A 22662-nucleotide genomic window follows, 5' to 3' on the forward strand; every position below is an offset into this window, starting at 1 on the left:
ACATTAGGAATGTGTTTTCCTCATGGCTTCCTTTTCAGCTATTCACATTCAATACTGCACCGTCTAATTGGAGTATTATCCTTAGGATTTTATTAAGAATAGGGCAATACTCACATCTTCATAATGTCATTGAAGACTTAAAAGTGTGGCTATCTATATAAAAACAAAGCTTAGAACTGTGCCCTGTTGTCTTTAATTTAGCAGTATGGCCTAATAATGTTTATTATCTGGCCTATAGTTATCATTACAGTGGTATTTTCTAACCCACCAGCAATCAATCAAGACACAGACACCTGTTATATTTTAAAATAGCCTTAGTTAACCTGGGGCAGGGCAGATATTAATCCCTTAAACTACTTCCCATAGTGGGGCAGGTATCCCATGCCACCTGTTTCTAATAATTTCTATCGAGCTACCTCCCATCCATAATACCAAATACTTGCTAATTATCATCATCTGAGCCAAATCTCTGTCCACACCTGCCATGTGTTTCTCTTCCACTTAACCCATGGCATCGGCCTCCTTCCTTCCTGCTCTTCCTCTCTGGTCTCTCCTCTTTCCCAAGATTCCCTCTGTCTCTCAAAGCCAGGGAATCTTAGCCGCATCTATCCCATTTGCCCTGCATGTGTGATGGCCCTTTATTGGTCAAACAGGAAATTCCTTACGCAAGGTTACAGGGCAACCTTAGGTTACAGAGACAGCAAGCAGTAATTAGCATCAAAGAATATCAGACCAACTTCCAACAGTGCCCAACACAGTAAGTATTCAATATGTATTAATTACTCTTATAACTGACAAAAATAAACACTGTGTTTCTATAGCAAGATCACATGATGTCCTGCACCGCATTTCTTGTCCACCTCAGTTCACACATCCCCTATGGATGTTCACAGCCTGTCACTCTATGTTCTTTCCACGTTTTTGGATTTATTCCTTAACACTGGAGCACTAAAGACTATAAATGCCCCAGTAATCCAGGCCCTTGGCTTTAAGGTTCTTTGATGTATTCCACAGTTTCTTAGAAGACCACAGAAGGAATGAGTTCTAGTTGCTTATTGTACTAATGTGCTCATAAATACAAATTCTATCTTTCCCCTATCCTGCTTCTCCCAAGACATATAAGGCATATTGCACATAAGTATGTTTTCTCTCAAAACAACTATGCATTGTAAATGAATCTACTTCATTTTTTGCATTGCAGATATTGCAATGAAATGACCCACATCCTATCTTGTAGGGAAAAGACGTAGAGAGTAGACCTATACTGTTTCTGTTACCTGTACTAGGACCCATCCTCCCAACAATAAAAAGTATGAAGTTCCACAGCTTTTCACTTTAAACAAATACACACGCACATACACATACTTAATGCACACATGCGTGCACAAACACACAAACACCTAGCTATCAAGTAGTGCAGCTTTGTGTTAGCCTTGGTAATGGCTTTTAAGAACCCAATTTGGATCTTCCCAGTGGAACTGGTAGGGATATTGCCCTCTTGCCCATTCTTTGAGGAATGAACCTGAGAGGAACAGTGAGGAAATGAAGAAAACATACCCAGAGACACACACACACAAATATTGGGTTCAGGTGGTACAGGCTGTCATCTGGAGACATGTCAGCACCCTGGAAGCTCAGGATGTTGAACAGAAAGGTCAGGTTATTGTGTACAGTTGAACAAAGAGGTGGGGTTATTATATCCAAATAAGCAAGGAGGCAGAGTTCATGGTACACAGATGGATCAAGGAGACAGGCTTAGCTGACCTCAGCAGGAGCAGTCTCTGTAGGGAGCAGTCCTTACACAGGTGGCAGGCATTGGCAGGGAGAAAGCTATGGCAGACACTTTCTGCACACAGTCAGCACTTGCACTCTGACACAGAGGAAGGCTTTGCCATTGTACCCCCTTCCCTCCACTCCCCAGGAAGAATGGTTGGCCATATTCCATGGATGCAAAGCTCTGGAGTCCTTGACATGGACCTGTCAACAACACACATCCACTCTGAGATTCTTTCACTAGGGGATTCCTGCACTCACTGCAGCCTCTGGTGTTTGAAGTTATTGAGATGCCAAGGTGCTTATGTGAGCATTACTCTTGTCCACAAGGAGAAAGAGTCAAGCCAAGCACAGACAAGCACAGTTGAGGGTGGAGAGTCACTGTATTGCCATTTTATTTTTTGAGTTCTTGGATTCAGTCTCAACCAAAAAAAAAAAAAAGAGAGAGAGAGAGAGAGAGAGAGAGAGAGAGAGAGAGAGAGAGAGAGAGAGAGAGAGAGAGAGAAAGAAAGAAAGAAAGAAAGAAAATGCATGTTTTCTCAAAGTCCTCATGAAAAACCTGGATAATTGTGCATGGAGAAACTGCACAAGAAAAGTAAGCATTTCTTAACATAGTGTTTTAGAAAACTCAAGCAATAAAAAACCCAGACTTCCCTTCTGATGGCCCTCGCAGTATGATCTCTCTACCAACCTGAGTAGGCCAAGGGCCTGTGCTGGAAACCTCATATAGATAGAATTCTAGAATACTTATGTGGATTTCAGATGGAAATCTTAACTTTGGGTTGCTTTCCCCTTGAGTGAGGGTGCCAGATATATTGAGTATTGAATCTTGCTCAATATAATCATTCTTTTATAGTTCTTCCTCTTCCTACCCACTCTCCTAATCCACTTTGGTTCATGATTCTTGCCTCGGGATCTAGGATATAAATGTTGGCACAGGTTGGCTAACATGTGAAATTTCTTTCTTTAAGATTTAGGATCTGACACAAGCTAAACATAGAAGTGTAAAGCTAAAAGATACTTTCCAAAAGGCCTTCTTTTGAGCCATGTAATAATATATCCAGTATCCTCCTGTAAAAACAATTGCACTGTAAAGAAAGCATTTACTATGACAGAGAAAAAGTGGAGAAGTGGCAGAAGGAAAGTAGAAAGAGATAAGAGCAAGCAAAGAGAGAAGAGAATGGATTATTTGAAACTATCACAAAACCACGTCTATTTCTGCAGCTGATAGCTGTTCAGAATCGTCATTTGTGAGGATTCATTTATTAAGAAGCAATGCCAAAGTCAGTTCAGTCAAGAAGTGTCTTGGACACTTGCCATGGGCAATGCATTGTACTAGATGTTGAGGATACAGCCAATGAATTAGCATAGTTTTCTTCCTTCTCTTTGTTTCCTTCATTCTTGCCCCATTGCCCTGTAGCAGGATCTGTGCATATTGTTAGATGCTAAAACCTGGTAACTAATCAAATCTACATCTAGTGTTCGAACCTGAAAACTCAAAGGATTTCAGGAAAGGACTATGTGCATGTAAGTACAAACATAAGAGGCCTCCTTTATGGTGGGTGCTCCTGTGCTCTCAAAGGAAATACCACATCTTTGGGCTTCCATCTGTGTCTCCTCTTCAGCGATGAGCTGAACAGTAGAGAGTCCACGACTACACTTTATAATTTCATGATACAGCATCTAATTCAGCTCTCACCTTATATGCGGTGCCAGACAGATCAGGGTATATGTGTAGGCTGAGGTAAGGGTTCCTACCTTTATGCGGTCAGACATAACCAATCAGCTAGCTAAGTGCTTTCATCAGCTGGCTCTCAGAGCCTTGTGCCTAGTATCCAGCAAGGATGAGGAGCTGGTATACTCTTGCCCAATTACCGTAGGAACAGTTGAGTAGTGTGATGACTCACGTGTCTCCAGAAGGTGAAAGGAAAGCCCAGGGAAATTGGGAGATGGGCCACATCACCCAAACTACCAGTGCTGGCCATGAGGGAAGTGAAATAACTCGAAGGAAGCTGTAGTTCTCAAATGTGAGGTCTTAAGGCCCCTGTGTATTCTACAAACACGACTGCGGGTCACACAGTGCATTTTATTTATGAGGACTACGTCTAATGGGTACTTACGACATTAAAAATCAAACCTGAGAATGTTATCAGATGTGAGAAAGTGCAAACACATATCATATTGGCAATCAGGAAAACCCACTGAATCATACTTCATGTCATTCCCGTGGCATGCCACTGACCACTTCAGAGACAGAGTGGACATGGAAAACAGCATCCTAGTAATGTTAGGAAAATGGTGTTTTTCTCATGGGGCCCAGGAAAGCAGCACCCCTAGAAGTTTCTGAACCGTTCTTGGGATTAAGTATTTCTAGGAAGCTAAAGATAACTGTTGAACATTAAAATACATAGAGGACTTATTTGTAGCCAGGCATGGTGGTACACACCTGTAATCCCAGCACTCCGAGAAGCAGAGGCAAGTAGATCTCTGTGAGTTCAAGGCCATCCTGGTCTGCAAAGTGAGCCTAGGACATCCAAGACTACACAGAGAAATCCTGTCTGAAAAAAATCAGAGAGAGCTGGGTATGGTGGTGCATGCCTTTAATCCCAGGACTCAGGAAGCAGAGTTCGAGGACAGCCAGGACTATGAGAGAGAGAGAAAGAGAGAGACAGAGACACAGAGACAGAGAGACAGACAGACAGACAGACAGACAGAAACAGAGAGACAGAGAAGGAGACAGAGACAGAGACAGAGAGGGAAAGAAAGAGAGAGAGAGACCTTAATTTTTAGTTTTGAAAGGAGAGAAGTGAATTTAGGTTTTATTCTGTCCTTTTAAATATTCTGTGAATTAAGAGGAAAAACATCCTAGAAGATAAACTTTGACCTATAACAAGAGGGGGATGTTTATTGACATATTACTATGGGGTTGTAGGGGCCTTTCCAATAATTAATGCCATTTTCCTTTTCAAAACAGAGTTTTGATGCTCTGTCATAGATTTGCATCAGTATGCTCAGAAAACCTCCAAAGTCTTTCCAACCATATCATTGTGAGTTATTATATTAAGCTGCCTTCCATTGAGGAATTAAAATTGAGATGATTGAATTAGAGACAGGAGTTCAAGACACTGGTTTGGCTATGTAGAAAGTGATTGAGCTAGACACAACACAATGGAAGATTGCCAGACAACAGCCATGGCATGCCAACTTTAGAGCTGAGCAGGGCGGTGAGCCATAGTGTTCCTTTCCCTGAGCAGCTTGAAAGGCAAGACAAATCCTACTTACAACAGTTTCTTTTCTGAAGCCAAGAGAAATGTAGCCATTGCTTTAAAGGCTTTTCATAAAATTTTTCCCTTAAGGGCAGTATCTCCAAGAACCTCCAGATCAGTTCCAACTAAAACTAAATCGACAAGACAACCAAGTCAGTAATGCTTTTGCTGAAATTGTTCTCTTTTCTTGGATTTCCCATTAAACACTTTGGGGGGAAAGCCTCTAACACAGGCACATGCTCACACAGGCACATGCTCACACACACACACACACACACACACACACACACACACACACACACACACCTGCATTCTTCTACCTTACCGCTGAACATCAGCCTCTACCTCAAACACTGGCAAAGCAGCAGCGGTGTACCTCCATCCAGTGTTTCAAGTACACTGTGTCTTTTTGTTAAACCAATGGACTCTGAGTGAACTAGCTTTCTCACAACTACTATTCTGAAAGTCTACACATCCACTCTCCACATGGTATATAATAAGCTGGTTCAGATGATCGTCTGAGGAGAGATTCAACAGCATCTGGCCTGGGAGAGTACACGCGTGTGTGGCAGATGGAGGAGAAGAACACTCACGTGACAGTGAGAGCTTCTCTAGGCTTCTCTAGGCAGGCCAGTTACAGTGGATTGGCTTCCTGTGTGCTCAGCTTCCAGTGTCCTCATTTGTAGAATAAGGATAACGGTGATTTGCTTCTGGAGTTATACTAAGGATGTAGTGAGTACAACATTCAGGGCACAGAGCTCAGTGGGTAGTGCAAAAGACTGTAATCAATACCCACTGGCCACCTCTGTTACCGCTATTATGACAAAATTTCCCATGGAAATCCAGTCTCCCCTTCCTAGCATGAATTGCACACACTTTACTTCAGGCCTAAAGCGCCCCTCCCTGTCATTTTCCCAGTTCCTTGGGGCCTTATACTTGACACTAATCTTTGCTTTATATCTCAACTAAGCCTCTGGTCCCCTAGGGGACCCTAAGCTGGCTTAAGCCCTATGTAGTCTCCATCCTAATGTTGACTGCCATCTTTTGGAATAGATTATTTGGGTACCTCCTTGACTTACAACAAAGGCTCTGATAGAAAAATCATCTCTAGTTGTTTACGATGGAATCTGTCATTCTATCAAATGCTCAGTGTGAAGGTATAAGCGAATGAACACACAGGCAGATGAGACATACACAGGGCTCCGGCTTTGAGGCTCAGCTCCAAAGCAAATGACAAACAAGCAAACAAAAGAGACATGGCCCTTGTCACACAGCTAATGGTTAGTAACGATAATTGCCTTTCAAGTTGATGGAAAAAAGATAGCTTTACATTGGAAGGAAAATGGAAACAGCACACTGTGTGTGTCCGAGCTGGAAGCACACTGTGTGTCAGAGCCGGAAGCACACTGGCGTTTTGGAAAGAGCGTGTCCTTGACTAGACTTGTGCTTGAATCCTGTCTCCATGTTAACCTCGTGGTTAGAGTAGACGAGGTTAGTAGTGGCAGAGTGAAGGATTGCAATGGAATAGCCCACATGTAATCTCACTAAAATATAGGTCTTACTTGCAATTTCCATCAGTCACCACAATGACAAAGTTTTTAATCATTTTTTTGGAGTTAGGAAACTTACTGACAATCTGATATATCAATAATTATATAGCGTGAACCTTTAGGAAATTGTTACCAATCATCCTTATGTAGCTCTGCAGGACAACCTGTATGATGTGGGACTCATACACCATATTTATATGTAGCCAATAACTGCTAAGAATATGATATATCTCTTTTTAAATGTAAGCTATGCTATGGTAACATGGTTATGTAATAAAAGTCGATAGGCTGAGATATCGCAGATAGTAAAGTTCTTGTTTCCCATGCATGAGAGCCTGACGTCCGTCCTCAGAACTCATGTGGGAAAACTGGGCATGGTAGCATGCACTTGTAACTTCAGCACTGAGCAGACATAGACAGGCAGATGCCTGGGGCAAGCTGGCTGGCCAACCTAGCCAAACTGGCACATACCATGCAAGTCAGAGACCCTGCCTCAAAATAAGGTGGACAGTATTCCTGAGGATGACCCCAGTGTTCATCTCTGGACTCCACAATCTCTAGTGGATACACATGTGCACACATGTACACAGGAAGTAGGTTGAGGACTCTGTATTTTAGTTAAGTTGATCACTGGAAAAGAATCATTGTACTTTTCTTCTTTAAATGTATCTGTACCTTTTCACAGAATTAATGAATCAAATCACCTTAATTTAAATAAAATGTCAGCTGAAAGAGATTCTGTAACCCTCCATGATAGTAGTTTATTTTTGAATGTTGCAAACACATTTTAATCAAATCCTTTGGATGGTTCACTCATGAAACATTGTTTTAATCAACCAAATAAAATGAGCATATATTCCATTTTCAGCAGAACACCCAAGATTCTCTTCGAGGCTCTCTGGAATGTTTACTTTCCTCACAACTTACTTGGGTAGAGTACCAAACAGGACCAAGAAAAGATGGATTTGACTTCAGATAAATTGGTAACCTTATTATCTATGTTACTTTGGCAATAGAGAGGCCATCTGAATTTTCTATTACTCAAATTCTATTTGAAGAAACCAAAATGAATAAATCATAGCTGGTGAGCTCAGAGGTGCCTCTTTGTGAGTCATTAGAAGATTTTTATAGCTCTAGTGCTCCTGGTTCAACTCCTGGCCATGGCCTGCCTCTGTAGAACCATTCCTTCTTAATTACCTGCAAGCTTCTGTTTTCATTTTAAGTTTTCTGTCTACACAATGCAAATTCAGAAGTGTGTGTGTGTGTGTGTGTGTGTGTGTGTGTGTGTGTGTGTGTGTGTGTGTGTAGTAAAATTTGGAGAGTTCTCTGTTACCAACACAATATCTTTTGATGGAAGATGTGATCTCTGCTCTGGGAGCTGGGGAGCAGGGCAGCAGTTTTCCTGCCTCACATGCATGAATACAGTTAATCATGCAGAAAGGAGGATTGTTTTCAGTACCTTTAATTATAGTTCCCAACATCTCACTCAATTTCCTGTGGGAGGAAAAAAAAAAACAGTAAAGCAAGAAGGACAAAAAAATAACAGAAAGTTCCTTCTAAAGTGACAATAAACTGAAACACAGTTCTTGCATAAGTGAGTCAAGGACAAGCATGCCGATCGTGCTGAAGAGCATTTTATTTTCACCGTTTTTCTCCTTCTCAAAGAACTGATTTCTAGTGAATATACACTGTTGTTATAGACCTTGGGGATCAGGCTGCTTCGGATTTACTCAAGGTTAGGATCAAACCATGCTCTAACATGATTCTGTCTTCCTAAGCCATGCTGTGAAAATGAAGAGGCTGAGCTTGTCATTGAAGTCAAGCAGGCTGGGGAGAGGTCATTGTCTCAGTGCCATGTCTGCTGACCTTGGTGGAAGCAGGCAGCCTCGCGCTGGGGCTCTGTGAGAAGGATGTTGGTCCTGACCTGTTTCATGATCCTCCTGTTTTGACACTGCAGACAGCTTTGCAGTAACGCTTCTTCCCAGAAGTTCCCTAGGTATGCCGGTCCTCATGTCAGCTCCCAGTGAGTGAGCCTTGCATTCAGATAACTGCTTTCCACCCTCTATGAGGTGAGGAGAGAGTCTTCTATCTTAGGCTGCCAGAGCCCAGTTGCTAGCACATTTTCAGTCTCCTCACAGTGAGTGAATTTCCCAGGTTTGGGCTCAAGCTTGACTTTGTCCTCTCATGCCATCTCTACCCAAAACAGATCCCAACCAAAGGCTCTTGGGAAGAGACAGTTTCCCCAGACTTGGATCACAGCATAGAAAGGTCTTTTGAGGTGTAAGTGGCATCAAAGGTAGCCTCCTTTGGATCTTTGTCATTAGAGCCAGCTTGAGATGGCCACGGTCCCCAAACACTTTTATGCCAGTAAGTCTCCTCATTCGTCAGCAAAAGGATACGAAGACTACCTGCACTTTGGTCTATGTCCAATAGTGCGTAAAAGCATCTGGCACCATGCCTGCCATAGTTTGGACTCAATAAATGTCCACTGGTGATTGGCACCTAGCAATAGCAGATGTGAAATCACTGTCATCTTCCTAAACAGCACCAGACACAAGAAAACCTGAGGTAACAGGCAGGGGTTTGTCCTCCCCAGCCTTTTAGGCCATCTCCATTTTATTTTCCTAGAAGTCTTTGGACCACTCGCTAATGACTGGCACACGCACTTCCTGAATCCCCCTGAATGAAAGGAGTTGAGCATCATGTGGAGCACAGTGGTGTAAAATTTAGAAATGGACGTTGGCACAAGGAAAACAGCTCAAAGATGGGTGTCAGGAAGTCTGGGTTCTTCTTTATGTCAGCAGAGTGATCTCTGACTAGTCTGCCCAAAATGACTGAGTTCCAACTTTGTTGCTGGCTGAATCACAGCCTTTGGAGTACGGCTTCACTGTTTTCCACTAAGTCACTTACTCACAGATTGGTGGGACCTTAACTTGTTTGTGCCCAACCTGCTGAAAATTCCTGCAGTGAACTCAAAAACCTCATCACAGAACCTCACGGCTACCTAGAGCTAGGCCTGTGCTTGCCATTACCCTGTGTCTCACTGCCCGTACAGAACCGTACTCTTAGGGCCACATGTTCAGACCACTTGCCCACAGGGAGCAGGATAAACTCTCATAAGATTTGGGAACCAGGAAGCTTTTTCTGATGCTATATTGATTGGTATGCAGAGTCCCAACCAGCATGGCCGGGTAGATACTATGTACTGCACACATGTCCATGTGGTAGCCGAATGAATAATGCCTTAGAATTTTATCCCATGTAAACTCTGCCGAGTAGATGACTTGTGTGCCATTGGATGAGATAGTGCAGGGCAGCTGGCATGCTTATTTTAACATAGGCATTCAGCTTGAAATTTCACTTTGCTTTAACCTTCCAAGCAGAGAGGCAGAAATTGGCATCAGTTCTTCAATGGTCTCCGTTTGATCTGCTTGCGTTTGAGACTCATCTGTGCCATACATGAGACACATGAGCTCTGCTGGATCACTGCATACTTTGAGCCTCAGTTTCCCATGTATACAATAGTGACACTAGCAGCACTGTGCTAAGAGACCTAAGTGGGCGAATCCAGAATAAAGCACACTGACTGGATGTAGAAAAAATGTCACCAGTTGTTACTGCAAGTGCTGTTATTTTTATGTGTATACACACTTTATATGCATGAATTTGTGTATATGTGTTCATAGGTGGGGGGAAACTTGTGGATTGCATGTATAAGTTTGTACATGCAAGTGGGGGTCCCAAATTGATGTTGGGAGTCCCCCTCAGTCACTCTTTGCCCTCTTTGAGGAAGGGTCTTTAGTTGGACCCAGAGCCCAGTATTTTGTGTGAGTGCTGCTGATCTGAACTCTGGTCCTTGTGTCTGTGTTGACAAGAGTCCTATTCATGGATCCGTCTTCCCATCCCACTAACACTGTTATCAATACAGCAACACCAGCCTTCCCTTCCCCAGACTACTGAAGCTGAAGAAATAGTTTAATATTCTTCTAGCCCCACCAAAGAAAACTCAAAACTTTGTACACATGGTGACTTCTTTACTTTAATTGGAGAGTTATGGTTTGTTTAAAATGGTTCCCAGGGTGTACTGGTAATTTTTTTTTTTTAAGAGAAAAACTACTCTAAAATGGAAGCCTTTTCTTGACAGACAAAATGCAGTAAAACCCAGAAAAATTCAATTACCCCTTGATTGGGTCAGGTCAACCAAGGAGGGAATGAGGGAATTGTACATTTGAAATCAACAAATTGAATTTGGTGCCTTTTACAACCTCAGCAATTGCCTCCTGACTCCTTCACAAGATCAGAGGTGGACCGGGCGGCTTCCAGATTCTCGGCAGGCGTGCTCTATCTCCAGGGAACAGCTTTTGTCACTTGTTTAGGCTCTAAATTAATGATGTTTGCTCATAAAATTATTGCAGCTACAAAATATGTGCTGATGGTAACCTCTCTTCCGCAACAGTGCACACAGAGACACAAGTATATATTGCCTAAAGGAACCTATGCATGTATCTGGGGATGGGAAGTAGATATGTGTAGTCATTGTCTTAATTAGGTTTCTATTGATGTGATTATTAAACAGCCTGACCAAAATCAACTTGTGAGGGAAAAAGTTTATTTTATCTTACAACTCAGGGGAAAAAAACAAAAACAAAAAAACAAAACAAAACAAAAAAAAAAACCAAAAAACAAACAAACAAAAAAACCTCAATCAGGAACCTTGTGCCAGGAACTGGGGGGAAAAAAAACCTGGCCAGACACTTCTTACCAGCTTGCTCCCTATGTCTTGTTCAGCCTGCCCCGGACTTGCACCCTCCCCAGTGGGCTGAGCCCTCCCAAATCAATCATTAATCAAGAAAATGGTCTACAGACTTGCCTATAGGCCAATCTGAGGGAGGCGGTTTCTTAATTGAGGTCCTTCTTTCCATATGACTCCAGCTTGTGTCAAGTTGAAAAAAACCTAACCACATGCGCATTCAAATGCGTGGATGAATTATTTTGTGCTGACAACCCTGTGCTGACATTATTCCTCATAAATTATCCTCGCTCCTTTCTTCAGGTCAAGTACTCATTTGGAACTCTACTTCCATTCCCCTTTATCCTGATTTCACATCAGTGAATGGCTGATGAGCCAAACATTCCACTGTGTGTCACTGGCATTAATAGGTACAGTTGAGTTTACATTTTGATTTTATTTCTTTGTACAAATGAGCATAGTTAACAATTCACTTTAGTTAAAGTAATGAATCAGCAATGGAGATAATGTTATTCAACAGATGGTGGAGAAAACAATGATGAGTCTGTCATAGCCTTACCCCAAAGCTTCTGTACCATGCTAACATGCCCAGGTGCTGTATGCCAGTAGCAGGAATTGGCTTGATGAAGACATGCTGGTCTTGGAGCACATCCGGGTATAGATCCAAATAGCTACATCAGGAAACACAGGTTTTGCTTACATGGTAGTTTGGGTTTGCTGTTCATGCTGCTTACACTAAGAAAATATTGGTAGTGTACAAGTTAAAGCCAACATCTGTAACATGATTCTCACAGCCTCTGTCTTACCCCCAGTAGAGGTTTCTGGATGTTTCTTTTTTTTTTCTTTTCCACCATCCATCTCCTTTCCCACTGCCTGATGGTTTTCTTCACCCACACTGAATTCCCCCATACACACTGCATTCCCCACCCACACTACATGCCCCCCCACTGCATTCTTCATGCACACTGCATCCCCCCATATACACTGCATTCCTCACACATACTGCATTCCCCACCCACACTGCATCCCCTGTCCCACACTGATTCCGCACCCACACTGATTCCTCACCCACACTAATTCCCCACCCACACTGATTCCCCACCCACACTGATTCCCCACCCACACTGATTTCCCACCCACACTGGTTCCCCATCCACACTGATTCCCCACCCACACTGATTCCCCACCCACACTGATTCCCCACCCACACTGCATCCCCTGTCCCACACTGATTCCGCACCCACACTGATTCCTCACCCACACTAATTCCCCACCCACACTGATTCCGCACCCACACTGATTCTGCACCCACACTGATTTCCCACCCACACTGGTTCCCCATCCACACTGATTCCCCACCCACACTGATTTCCCACCCACACTGGTTCCCCATCCACACTGATTTCCCACCCACACTGGTTCCCCATCCACACTGATTCCTCACCCACACTGCATCCCCTGACCCACACTGATTCCGTACCCACACTGCATCCCCTGACCCACACTGATTCCTCACCCACACTGATTCCTCACCCACACTGCATCCTGTGACCCACACTGATTCCTCACACACGCTGCATTCCCCACCCACACTGCATTCCCCACCTGCACTGGTTCCCCACCCACACTGCATCCCCTGACCCACACTGGTTCCCCACCCACACTGCATCCCCTGACCCACACTGGTTCCCCACCCACACTGCATCCCCTGACCCACACTGGTTCCCCACCCACACTGCATCCCCTGACCCACACTGGTTCCCCACCCACACTGCGTCCCCTGACCCACACTGATTCCCCACCCACACTGATTCCCCACCCACACTGATTCCTCACACATGCTGCATTCTTTGCCCACACTGCATTCTTCACACACACTGCATGCCCCCCCATACACACTGCATTCCCCATCCACACTTATTCTCCATCCACACTACATTCCCCACCCATACTGATTCCCTACCCACACTGCATCCCCCACACAAACTGCATTCCTCACACACACACTGTATTGCTCTCACACTGCATTTCCCACACACTGCATTCCCCCACGCACACTGCATTCCTCACATACACTGCACTCCCCACTGCATTCCTCACACCCACTGTGTTCCTCACACATATTGCATTCCCCACTCACACTACATTCCCCTCATACACACTGCATTCCTCACACACACTGCATTCTTCCCCACAGTGCATTTCTCCCCACTCACTGTTACACACACACACACACACACACACACACACACACACACACACACACACAATGTTCCCCCAATATGCTGGCCTCTCATTTGTTCAGATTTGACACATGCTCACTCCTCTCTGTCTATTTTGTAATATTTTATAAATTTAATTCACTTACCAAGTGATTCACCATTTTATTACTATCTTTATTTTATTTTTTGTACTTATTTCCATCTTTTATCTACATGTTTGTCTGTGTAACACATACACACCTGGTGTCCTCAGAGGCCAAGCATGGCCAATGTATACACTAGAATTGGGCTTACTTGGAGTTCTGAGCTGCAAGATGGGTGCTGTGAAACAGACCTGAATCTTCTGGAAGAGCAACAAGTGTTTTGACTGCTGAGCCATCCTTCTAATTCACTATTTATAATGTACAGTATGTTAATATAATATTAACATCTTCATGGCTGCGTGGCTGTTTCCATCACAACAATTGATTCTAGGTCTGCTTCATTACCCTCCAAACAAATCTTGGCACATTTAACCACCATAGCAGATTCTCCCATCGCCAGCTACAGTGCAGCAGTAAGCTATGTCTTTGCCCCATGGATTTGCTTATTCTGAATATTTTCTGTAAGGGAAAGCATGCAGTATTTGGCTTTTTACGCATGACTTCTTTCATTCAGCAAAATGCTTTCAAGGTTTTTCTATGGTATATCAAGTATAAGAGCTTGATTATTTTTACTGATAAATAATAGTGCATTGTGGGAGGTTGGTCTGATGTATTTTGATGCTAATTAGTGCTTGCTGTCTCTATGACCCACCTGTACCTTGCTTAAGAGCCTAACCTGTTTGACTAATAAAAGGTCATCACACCTGGGCAGGGCAAATGGGATAGGCCTGGCTAAGGTTCCAGGGCTTGGGGAGACAGAGAGAATCTTGGGAGGAAGAGAGACCAGAGGAGAGGAGAGAAGGAGGAGGCTGCACCATGGATTAGGTGGAGGAGAAGCCCATGGCCGGTGTGGATGGAGGATTTGGCCCAGATGAAGAACATTAGCAAGTATATGGGATTGTGGATGGGCGGTAGCTTGATAGAAATTAATAGAAGCAGATGGGATGGGATTGGGGCAGATATCCCATACCTGCCTCACTATGGGAGGTAGTTTAGGGGATTAATATCTGCCCTGCCCCAGGTTGACTAAGGGTATTTTAAAGATACAGGTGTCTGTGTCTTGACTGATTGCTATCGGGTTAGAAAATGCTGCCATAATAATAATTATAGGCCAGATAATAAACATTATTAGGCCACACGGGTAAATTAAAAGCAACAGTGCATGGATAAATACACCATGATTATCCATTTATCAGTTCAACATTTGGGTTGTTTCCATTTTTCCCATTAAGAAATATGCTACCTGAGAATTCTTATGTGTGATTATGTGCTACCATGTCTCTTGCACATGTGTTTAGGAGTAGGGTTGCTCGGACCTACAGTACTCAGTGTTTCACCAGTTGAAGAACTGCCACAGTTTTCCAAAGTGGCTGTTCCAGTCTCCATTCCCACCAATGGTGAATGAGCCTGCCAGCTTCCCTACATCGTGTCAGCAACTGCTGTTCTCATAATCTTTTCACAGGGTAGCCTTCCACATGGACATGAAGTAGGATCTCTCCCCCCAACCCCTGTCTCTTGTCTGCCTCAGTGTCTCTGTGTCTCTGTCTCTGTCCGTCCATCCATGCGTCCGTCCATCTGTCTGTTTCTCTCTCTCTCTCTCTCTCTCTCTCTCTCTCTCTCTCTCTCTCTCTCTCTCTCTCTCTCCTTCTGATTTGGACAATTTCTGGTCATTTCTGAAGCTGTGGCTTAAAGGTAAATTCCACAGGGAAACTTCCCTGACTGCCCTATGCCCAGCTATGCCCAGGATAAGCCAGGCTGCCCCTCAGAATGTCCACCTTCCTCACTAACACTGACCATCAACCTAAGCAGAAACCATCCCATCTCTTGTCTCCCATTCCAGAACCATCACCCCTCTAATTGTGTGAAATAAAGGGTTGCTTACCAAAAGCATATTCAATGAATGGCAGATTAAAGATGGGGAAGAAACAGGTGTTGTGAGAGCATCTGCTCCAGCATTCATATGAATACTGTTTCAGTCTCATCCATTTCCCCTGCTTTCGCACAGAACAGGTTATGGAAGAAAATCTGACTCGATCACCCAGACTGCTGTTCCCAATGCTTATTTCACATTACAGCTTAACATGGTTGTTTGTAAAGGAAAAGATCCTTCCACAAAGTCAAGTGGGCAATGCAAACTGCTTCCTCAGTCAAGGACTGAAATAAAAAGAGTATGTCTTTACGAAATGGATTTTTCCTCCTTCTGCTCTCAATGCGGCTTCACTTCTGGAGCTCTCAGTGCATCGAAGAGGGCGCCTTGCTATATACGGAATGCCAGCAGCTCATGGGCTTCATTTTAGAAATGTTTATCCTAGTTAATGTCTTGATTAGTTAGCACAAACAGGTTAATATAGACATTTTTAAAGACTCTAGAGTCAGACATGAATTTAAACCCCTGGTCCACCAAAACTTGGTGGGCATCTTAAGACAAATTATGTGAGCCTTCTAAGTCTTCATTTCTTTATCAGTAAGTGACAAAGGCCAACAAAGAGTCCCCACTGCAGAGTTTGCTGTGGATATTAAGTTAAATAATGTGTTTAAAACAATTTAACACAAGAGAAAGGTTTGGTTGTGCTAACTCTGCTTCTATTAGTATTATTTCATGGTTACCATTACTATATAAACTGGTAGGGTGTATACACTGTGGACACTTGGAAAGGGTTATTTACATTTGGCCTAGTAAGAAAAAAATCTCCATAAATATGAGTTAGGAATGGCTGTATGAACAGTTACTTCTCCAGGCAATTTCCCAAGTGAGACTTCAGTGACCTTAAGGAGCCTCATTAATGTAGATTTCCAAGTGTCTCCATAACAGTCCTTTCTGAAGACTCCCGGTTCCTGTACCAAATTACAGTTAGCACTTGGTTCCAGCTCACAGCATTGTAATGTACGTGTAATACGTCTTCCTTGAGTGTCTGTGGTTGGGCAGAGAGTGTTGTTTACGTGTTTCACTTGTCTCCATCATGGACCATGTATGTTGTGCTGCATGCTCTCCCAGGGGAACTAATAATTTAAACACTCTAAAAGGTCAATCAAAGAACAAAGACTGTTCTTGTACTTATTTTCAAGTGTGATATGCCTAATAAAAGCCAGCATTGAGGTACATGAAATGGAGAAAAACAAAACAAACAAACAAACAAAAAATAAACCCCACACTACAACAGAGATTGGTAGTTACTACTGAGGATGCAATGCAGACAGAAAAAAGAAACAAGCAACAAGCAAGTATGCTATCTAGAAAGCATCACCTTGTAACAAACACCACACACGTCATAAAGCAGCATGATGGGATTAAAACTGTTGGGGGGAAATGCTGTAATTATAATTACTTAAAAAGTAAGAAGATATGCAATAAGAGTGTCAGAAGCAAGGAAACCACTGTGGGGAATATTTAGCAGGAGGTTTCCCAAGGAAGATATAGTGCCTAGACACTGAGAAGGCCATCATAGACAGAAGAGTCTCAGCCAGGTGAGACCCCATTCAGTATAACTGAGGCAGCTTAAGCAAGCTATAGGAGGAGCAGGAGGACAGGTCTCAAGACACTGAGAAAAGAGGCTGGGGACACAGGCAGGGCCCAGGGCCTAAAGCTGCTGGGCTACACACATTAAGGAGAGAAAGCCTAGAGTCTCAGCGGAGGGCTGTGCTCATTTCAGTTCTCTTTTGACTTCTCGCCTCTGCTGGCTGAATTACCACCTCTGCAGTATTTATTCCCACAGGTCAAGCCGGAATCTACAAATTCGTTAGCAAATTCTCTAGTGGATGCATCATGGAACTCCCAACCGTATCTAATGTAGCGTTAGCAGATGTGACAGTGAGCACTTCTCCTACAACATGTCAAGGGTCTTCTTGCCTCTGCTGCTTTCAGGTTGCACCAGGTGACCTTTGAAGTGCCCACCTGTGCGGGGAAGGAACGGCAGAAGCTGGCACTGGTTGGCGACTCCTCATCCTCAGCAGAGTTCTTCGTCACTGTGGCTGTGTTCGCCTTTCTCTACTCTCTGGCTGCCACTGTCGTGTACATTTTCTTCCAGAACAAGTACCGCGAAAACAACCGTGGCCCACTCATTGTAAGTTGTTGTCTTTTTTTTAAACAACATTTTATAACTTCCTTGGCTAGGGCCTGAAGGGCTTTGGAGTGACCTGTATCTCAGGCTGGTGTGTGGAAGGCAATCGTATGTGCTATCATCCAGATCTCTCAGATCTACAATAGAAAATACAATGTCTACTGGTCCCTGTGCCCTGGCATGGGGAAGTAGACAGGACCAACAATGGTAAGGAAGCCCATGAGACCCAGAAAAGTAAAAGGAGACCTGCTGTGGACTTGTAGTTGTAGCATTATAGAGTGAGGTAGCCATTATTTTCAGTAGTCACTTAGTATGATTTGTGCTTTTTGAAGTTGTTTCCTTATTATAAGGAAATCAAAGTAGTTAAAGTTTAAATTCTCTCTCTCCCCTTCCTCCCTGCCCCCCTTTCTCTTTGCACTCTCCATACCCTGCCTCCACCCTCCCTATCACTCCTTCAGTACCCCACCACTACTTTCTTTTGTCTTTGACAATGGTTCAAGGACTTGGATTAGTAAAATCAGTATAGTCTTACTTGTTCTAATATGACCATATATACACCTAGAGAGATGCAAAACTCTCCAGTTTTTTGTTGTTGTTTGGGTTTTTTTTGTTTTTGTTTTTTTGGTGGTTTTTTGTTTTTGTTTTTATTTTTTTGGGGGGGGAGATTCTGTTATTTTGGGGGGTTGTTTGTTTGTTTTTAAGCTGTGGGTAGATTTAAGGAAAATAAATAAATATCACAACCTTTATGGGTAATTTTACTTAAAACTTTATGGGTACATTTTCCTGAGAATAGATTTTTCTGTTTCTATAACAAAACACCTGAAATATTTAACATATAAAGAAAAGGATTTTTATGGTTTTAGAAATTGCAGCTTATGATTGGATGGACCTATTATTTTTAGGCTTCAGGTACGGGTGTCAAATGACAGTAGTGAGGAGCTTGTGGTAAAGCAAACTGCTCAATTTATGGCAGGAAACAAAAAGTGGAAGGATTGGGACCTCACGATCACCTCGAAAGGCACATTCTCCCAGTGTTCTAAGGACCACTCATAGGGCCCCATATTTTATCCATCGATCCCCTCAAGGGGCCACCATGGGAACTAATTATTTCAGCACAGGCCTTTGGGGGACATTGAACAACCAAATAATAGGAATTATGTACTCCCAATCCACAGACAAAAAAGCCAGTCTTTCTCGGCATCTGAAAGCTTATTGCACAGGATTGTCACAGGCTGCAGGCAGTGGGGAGTGACTGTCCAACATCCTCAGTGCTGGCAGCAGTGAATGTGTAGTGCCTGGGCGAAGGTCCCTTAGATATGAGGGACATACAATTTTTTGCTCTCAATAATCAATATTCATGCCCTGCTTGTTAATTGCTAGATCATGAAGAGTGTTTTTGATGACAGAACGCTGTGTGATTTGACTATTAGTCAGAAACAAGAATTAGTAACACTGTCACAGCAAATTCCATCTCATCTCCACGTGTTTCGTACAAGTACTTTTCCCAGTAGCGTATCTTATACCCAAAGGTATTTAAAAGCTAAGCGGAGAGCAATAGCAACCTATCCATCTAAGAGACATAAATCTGTAACACAACTTAGCTTTTTAGATTAATAATTACTTATTAAGTGAATAGGACATTGTGCTGTTTTAGGCAAGTGTGCATTAATAATAATTTTATGGACACTCAAGACCAACAAAATTTATAACACTAAAGTCTTAAGACCAGTAACAACTAAAAAGTAATTTAAAAATTGTATATACATTTCTGTTGGAAAGAAATATAATATGGTAATAAGTAAAGTGAAAAATCTTATAGTAGGCTTTAATTTCTTGAGAAAATACAATAGAAATATAAGTTCTCAGTGAATAAACAATAAATTTATCAACTATTAGAGAATTTGTTTACTGTCTTTTTAGTGAATCACAAAATACCAAATAAGTATTCATTGTAGCATGTCAAATTGATACATTACCATTATACTTTCAAATGTTCATACCGAGACTGTGACAGAAATCATATTCTTTCAACTAGTTTTCATAGATAGGAATAGTTTTTAGAAATTCTTTTAGTAAATTTTGTAAATCTTTGATCTGATCTGTAAATTATATTTATGTAGAGTTGAACAAATTGCCAAGGGCAAGAAGTTTGTTTAGGACCCTGTGGTCAGTTAAAAGTTCAGAACCCCAGCACTTTGATAGAGTAGCATGTGGGGAGGAAGCAGTGAACAGAGCTTATGTCTCTGGCCAGGTGTCTCTTTTTTTTCTCACCTCATAATGGAACCAGAATGTCTTCACTCCTCCTGTGATATGCACAGAAGAGAGTGTCAGGAAAACACTAACATGCGTCCATTGTTTCCATGGACAAAGAAGACAGTCTCAGAATTCTAAAGGCCAAGGCAATACCCTCCTTACAGAGGAAGAAGTCTGCATTGTTAGTTTACCGATCTAATGGGAATTGCCTATTTATTAACAAAAAAAAAACCCCATAGTCTATTCATATGAAATTATTCTGTTCTGTCCCTGTGCAAATAGTCTTTCTCATCAATGAGGATCTAATGGGATCTGGAATTATGTAATATTCCAGGCAGGGTTTGTTTTATTATATTCTAGGGGAGGGGACAAGGAGGAGATAATTCCATGAATAAAAAAGGAAAGACCCCAATATGAAACATCTGTGACATAAAAAGAAAACATGATAAAGTTATTTGAAAAAGAGCCCCTGTCCTAGGAATCCCACAGGCAGACTTCATGCACTTGGTAGGAGCCATGAAGGGCAAACCATGGCAGTTCCAAACCATCACGCTGGTGCTGCCCTTGGGGACCCACAAAGAGCGGGAGTAAGCCAATGCAGCTTGGAGGGTGGCTTGGATGATGCTCACTCAACACATTGTTACTAGAGAGTCACTTGCTGCGGAGCTAACCATTGTGCTAGCTTTTGTTCAGTCCTGTTTAAGCAGAAGGATGGCTGCTGGCCATGACTACAGCAGCTCCCTCCCCTTACCATTGATTCTTTGATGTTCTTACTGTTTTGTCTTTTGTAGTTTTGTTTCCTAGGGCTGTAATAAAGAGGAAAAGGTTTGTTTAGCTCACTGTGTGAAATGATGGTAACTTAACACTAAGAGCCAATCATTGTGGGGAAGTCAGGTGGCTGGAATACAGAACAGCTAAGCCTCGCCACATCCACAGAGAGAGCAGTGGATTACTGCATGGGAGCTAGAGCTCAGCAGCTCACTTCCTCTACTCTGTAGAGTTCATGACCAGACCCAGGGCACAGTCTTTCCATCTCAGTGAAAGTGATCAAAACCAAAGAGGCTTCCTACAAACATGACCACAGGCCGGCTTTCTTACCCAACACTTTATGGAAAATTCCTCCTTAGACTAGGTCAAGCTGGCAATCAAAACTGAACTCACATGTATTTTGTTTTTTGTTAGAACATACATATGGATTTTTAAAACTATATGATTTGGGTTGGCCCTTGTCAGACTTGCAGTATGGTGCAATGAAGTTCTCACGTTATGCTAACAATAGCTGATTCAATCAGCTTTAAGAAGAAATACTCATCTGAAAATGAGCAAATTCTCATCATGCTTTATGCTCTTCTAGGATATGATATCCTACATCATGAGTGAGATCAGCGTATAGACAAGTGAGAAGGATGACACTACGGATAATAAGCAGGAGTCACAACAATGACATCATATCATACTAAGACGACTTGCAGAATGTACTGAGCTGGCTTAATATTCACAACAGCCTTAGTTTATATCATTGTTCACATAGATATGGAGTGGGAATATTGGGGATGACATCTGCTCTTCCACACCACAGCAGCAGCAGGCGAGGGGTAGAATTTTGACCCAAACCTGTCGTGCAAGATCCTCAGGTGGACAATATTCTACAGAAGTAATAGCAGGAGGGAGTGTGTGAGGTTGCGCCCAGGATAGCTCCTGTGCTGGCTACTTTGGAAACAGATGGTTTCTAGGTTCTTCTGCTTCTTCAGCATCTATATATGGAGGGAATGCTCTGAGTCTCTGATGCTAGAACAATGGGAGAGCTCGTTTGGGGTTTATCTTTCTGCCGACGACAGGACAGGAAGCAGGCTTTAGAATGGCCAGGTTTATGAGTTATATATCAGGGATGCCAGAGTGCAGGCCGTTTCAGACAGACTAGAAACAAGTTTATTAATGGCCATCTATAAAAATTTCAATCTACTGGAAAAATATCAAATTGCCCTTTTAAAGTAAAAATAAGGATTTGAGTATCTTCAGGAGGATGTGTTAATTGCTAATTATGCTAAGGGATCCAGAAGCAGGAAAAGGAAAACGAAGCCAAAGGAATCAGGTAGCTACCATGTGTCACTACAGACAGTGTGCCTTTCTGTTTAGAAGGAAACATGCCAACTTCAGAAGGCAGAAGTGGTCACCTGAATGATTTGTGATTCTGAAATTGATGTGTCTCATCCAGTTACACTTTGTCATGTTTCAGAGAGCATAGCTTTCAAGTTAGCCTTTTCCCCGGGATCCGTGTTCTGGATCTTTTCAGATCTCACGTCAGAGGGGATTTAAGTTTTCTCAACTGAAGGTGAAGTTGGTTTAAAAGAATGACTTGTTCCTCTCTCCCCACATCCTCGCCAGCATGTGGTGTCGCTTGAGTTTTTGAAGGCAGATTTGGGCCCAGGGGTCCCGCTTAAACTAAGGCACCAGCCAAGGACAATACAGGAGGTAAACTTTAAACCCCTTCCCAGATCTAGCCAATGGTCAGAATATTCTCCACAGTTGAGTAGAGAGTGTGATATGACTTTCTCACGTACTATGGTGCCTCACATTTGACCATGTCCCCTGGAGGGGGAGACCTGGTGGCACTCAGAGGAAGGACAGCAGGTAGCCAAGAAGAGAC

At 42.8% G+C, this 22662-nt stretch overlaps 1 protein-coding gene across 1 annotated transcript in view; it reads left to right on the forward strand.

The window, feature by feature from the left end:
- Synpr (synaptoporin) overlaps positions 1 to 22662 on the forward strand; it is a 315387-nt gene that overhangs the window by 242339 nt on the left and 50386 nt on the right. Inside the window, exon 4 of the mRNA XM_051139857.1 lies at positions 17567 to 17765. Within this exon, the coding sequence (XP_050995814.1) occupies positions 17567 to 17765 (199 nt within the window). The remainder of the gene's footprint in view (positions 1 to 17566; positions 17766 to 22662) is intronic.

The sequence above is a fragment of the Acomys russatus genome, chromosome 3, assembly GCF_903995435.1.
Source record: "Acomys russatus chromosome 3, mAcoRus1.1, whole genome shotgun sequence".
NCBI lineage: Eukaryota > Metazoa > Chordata > Mammalia > Rodentia > Muridae > Acomys > Acomys russatus.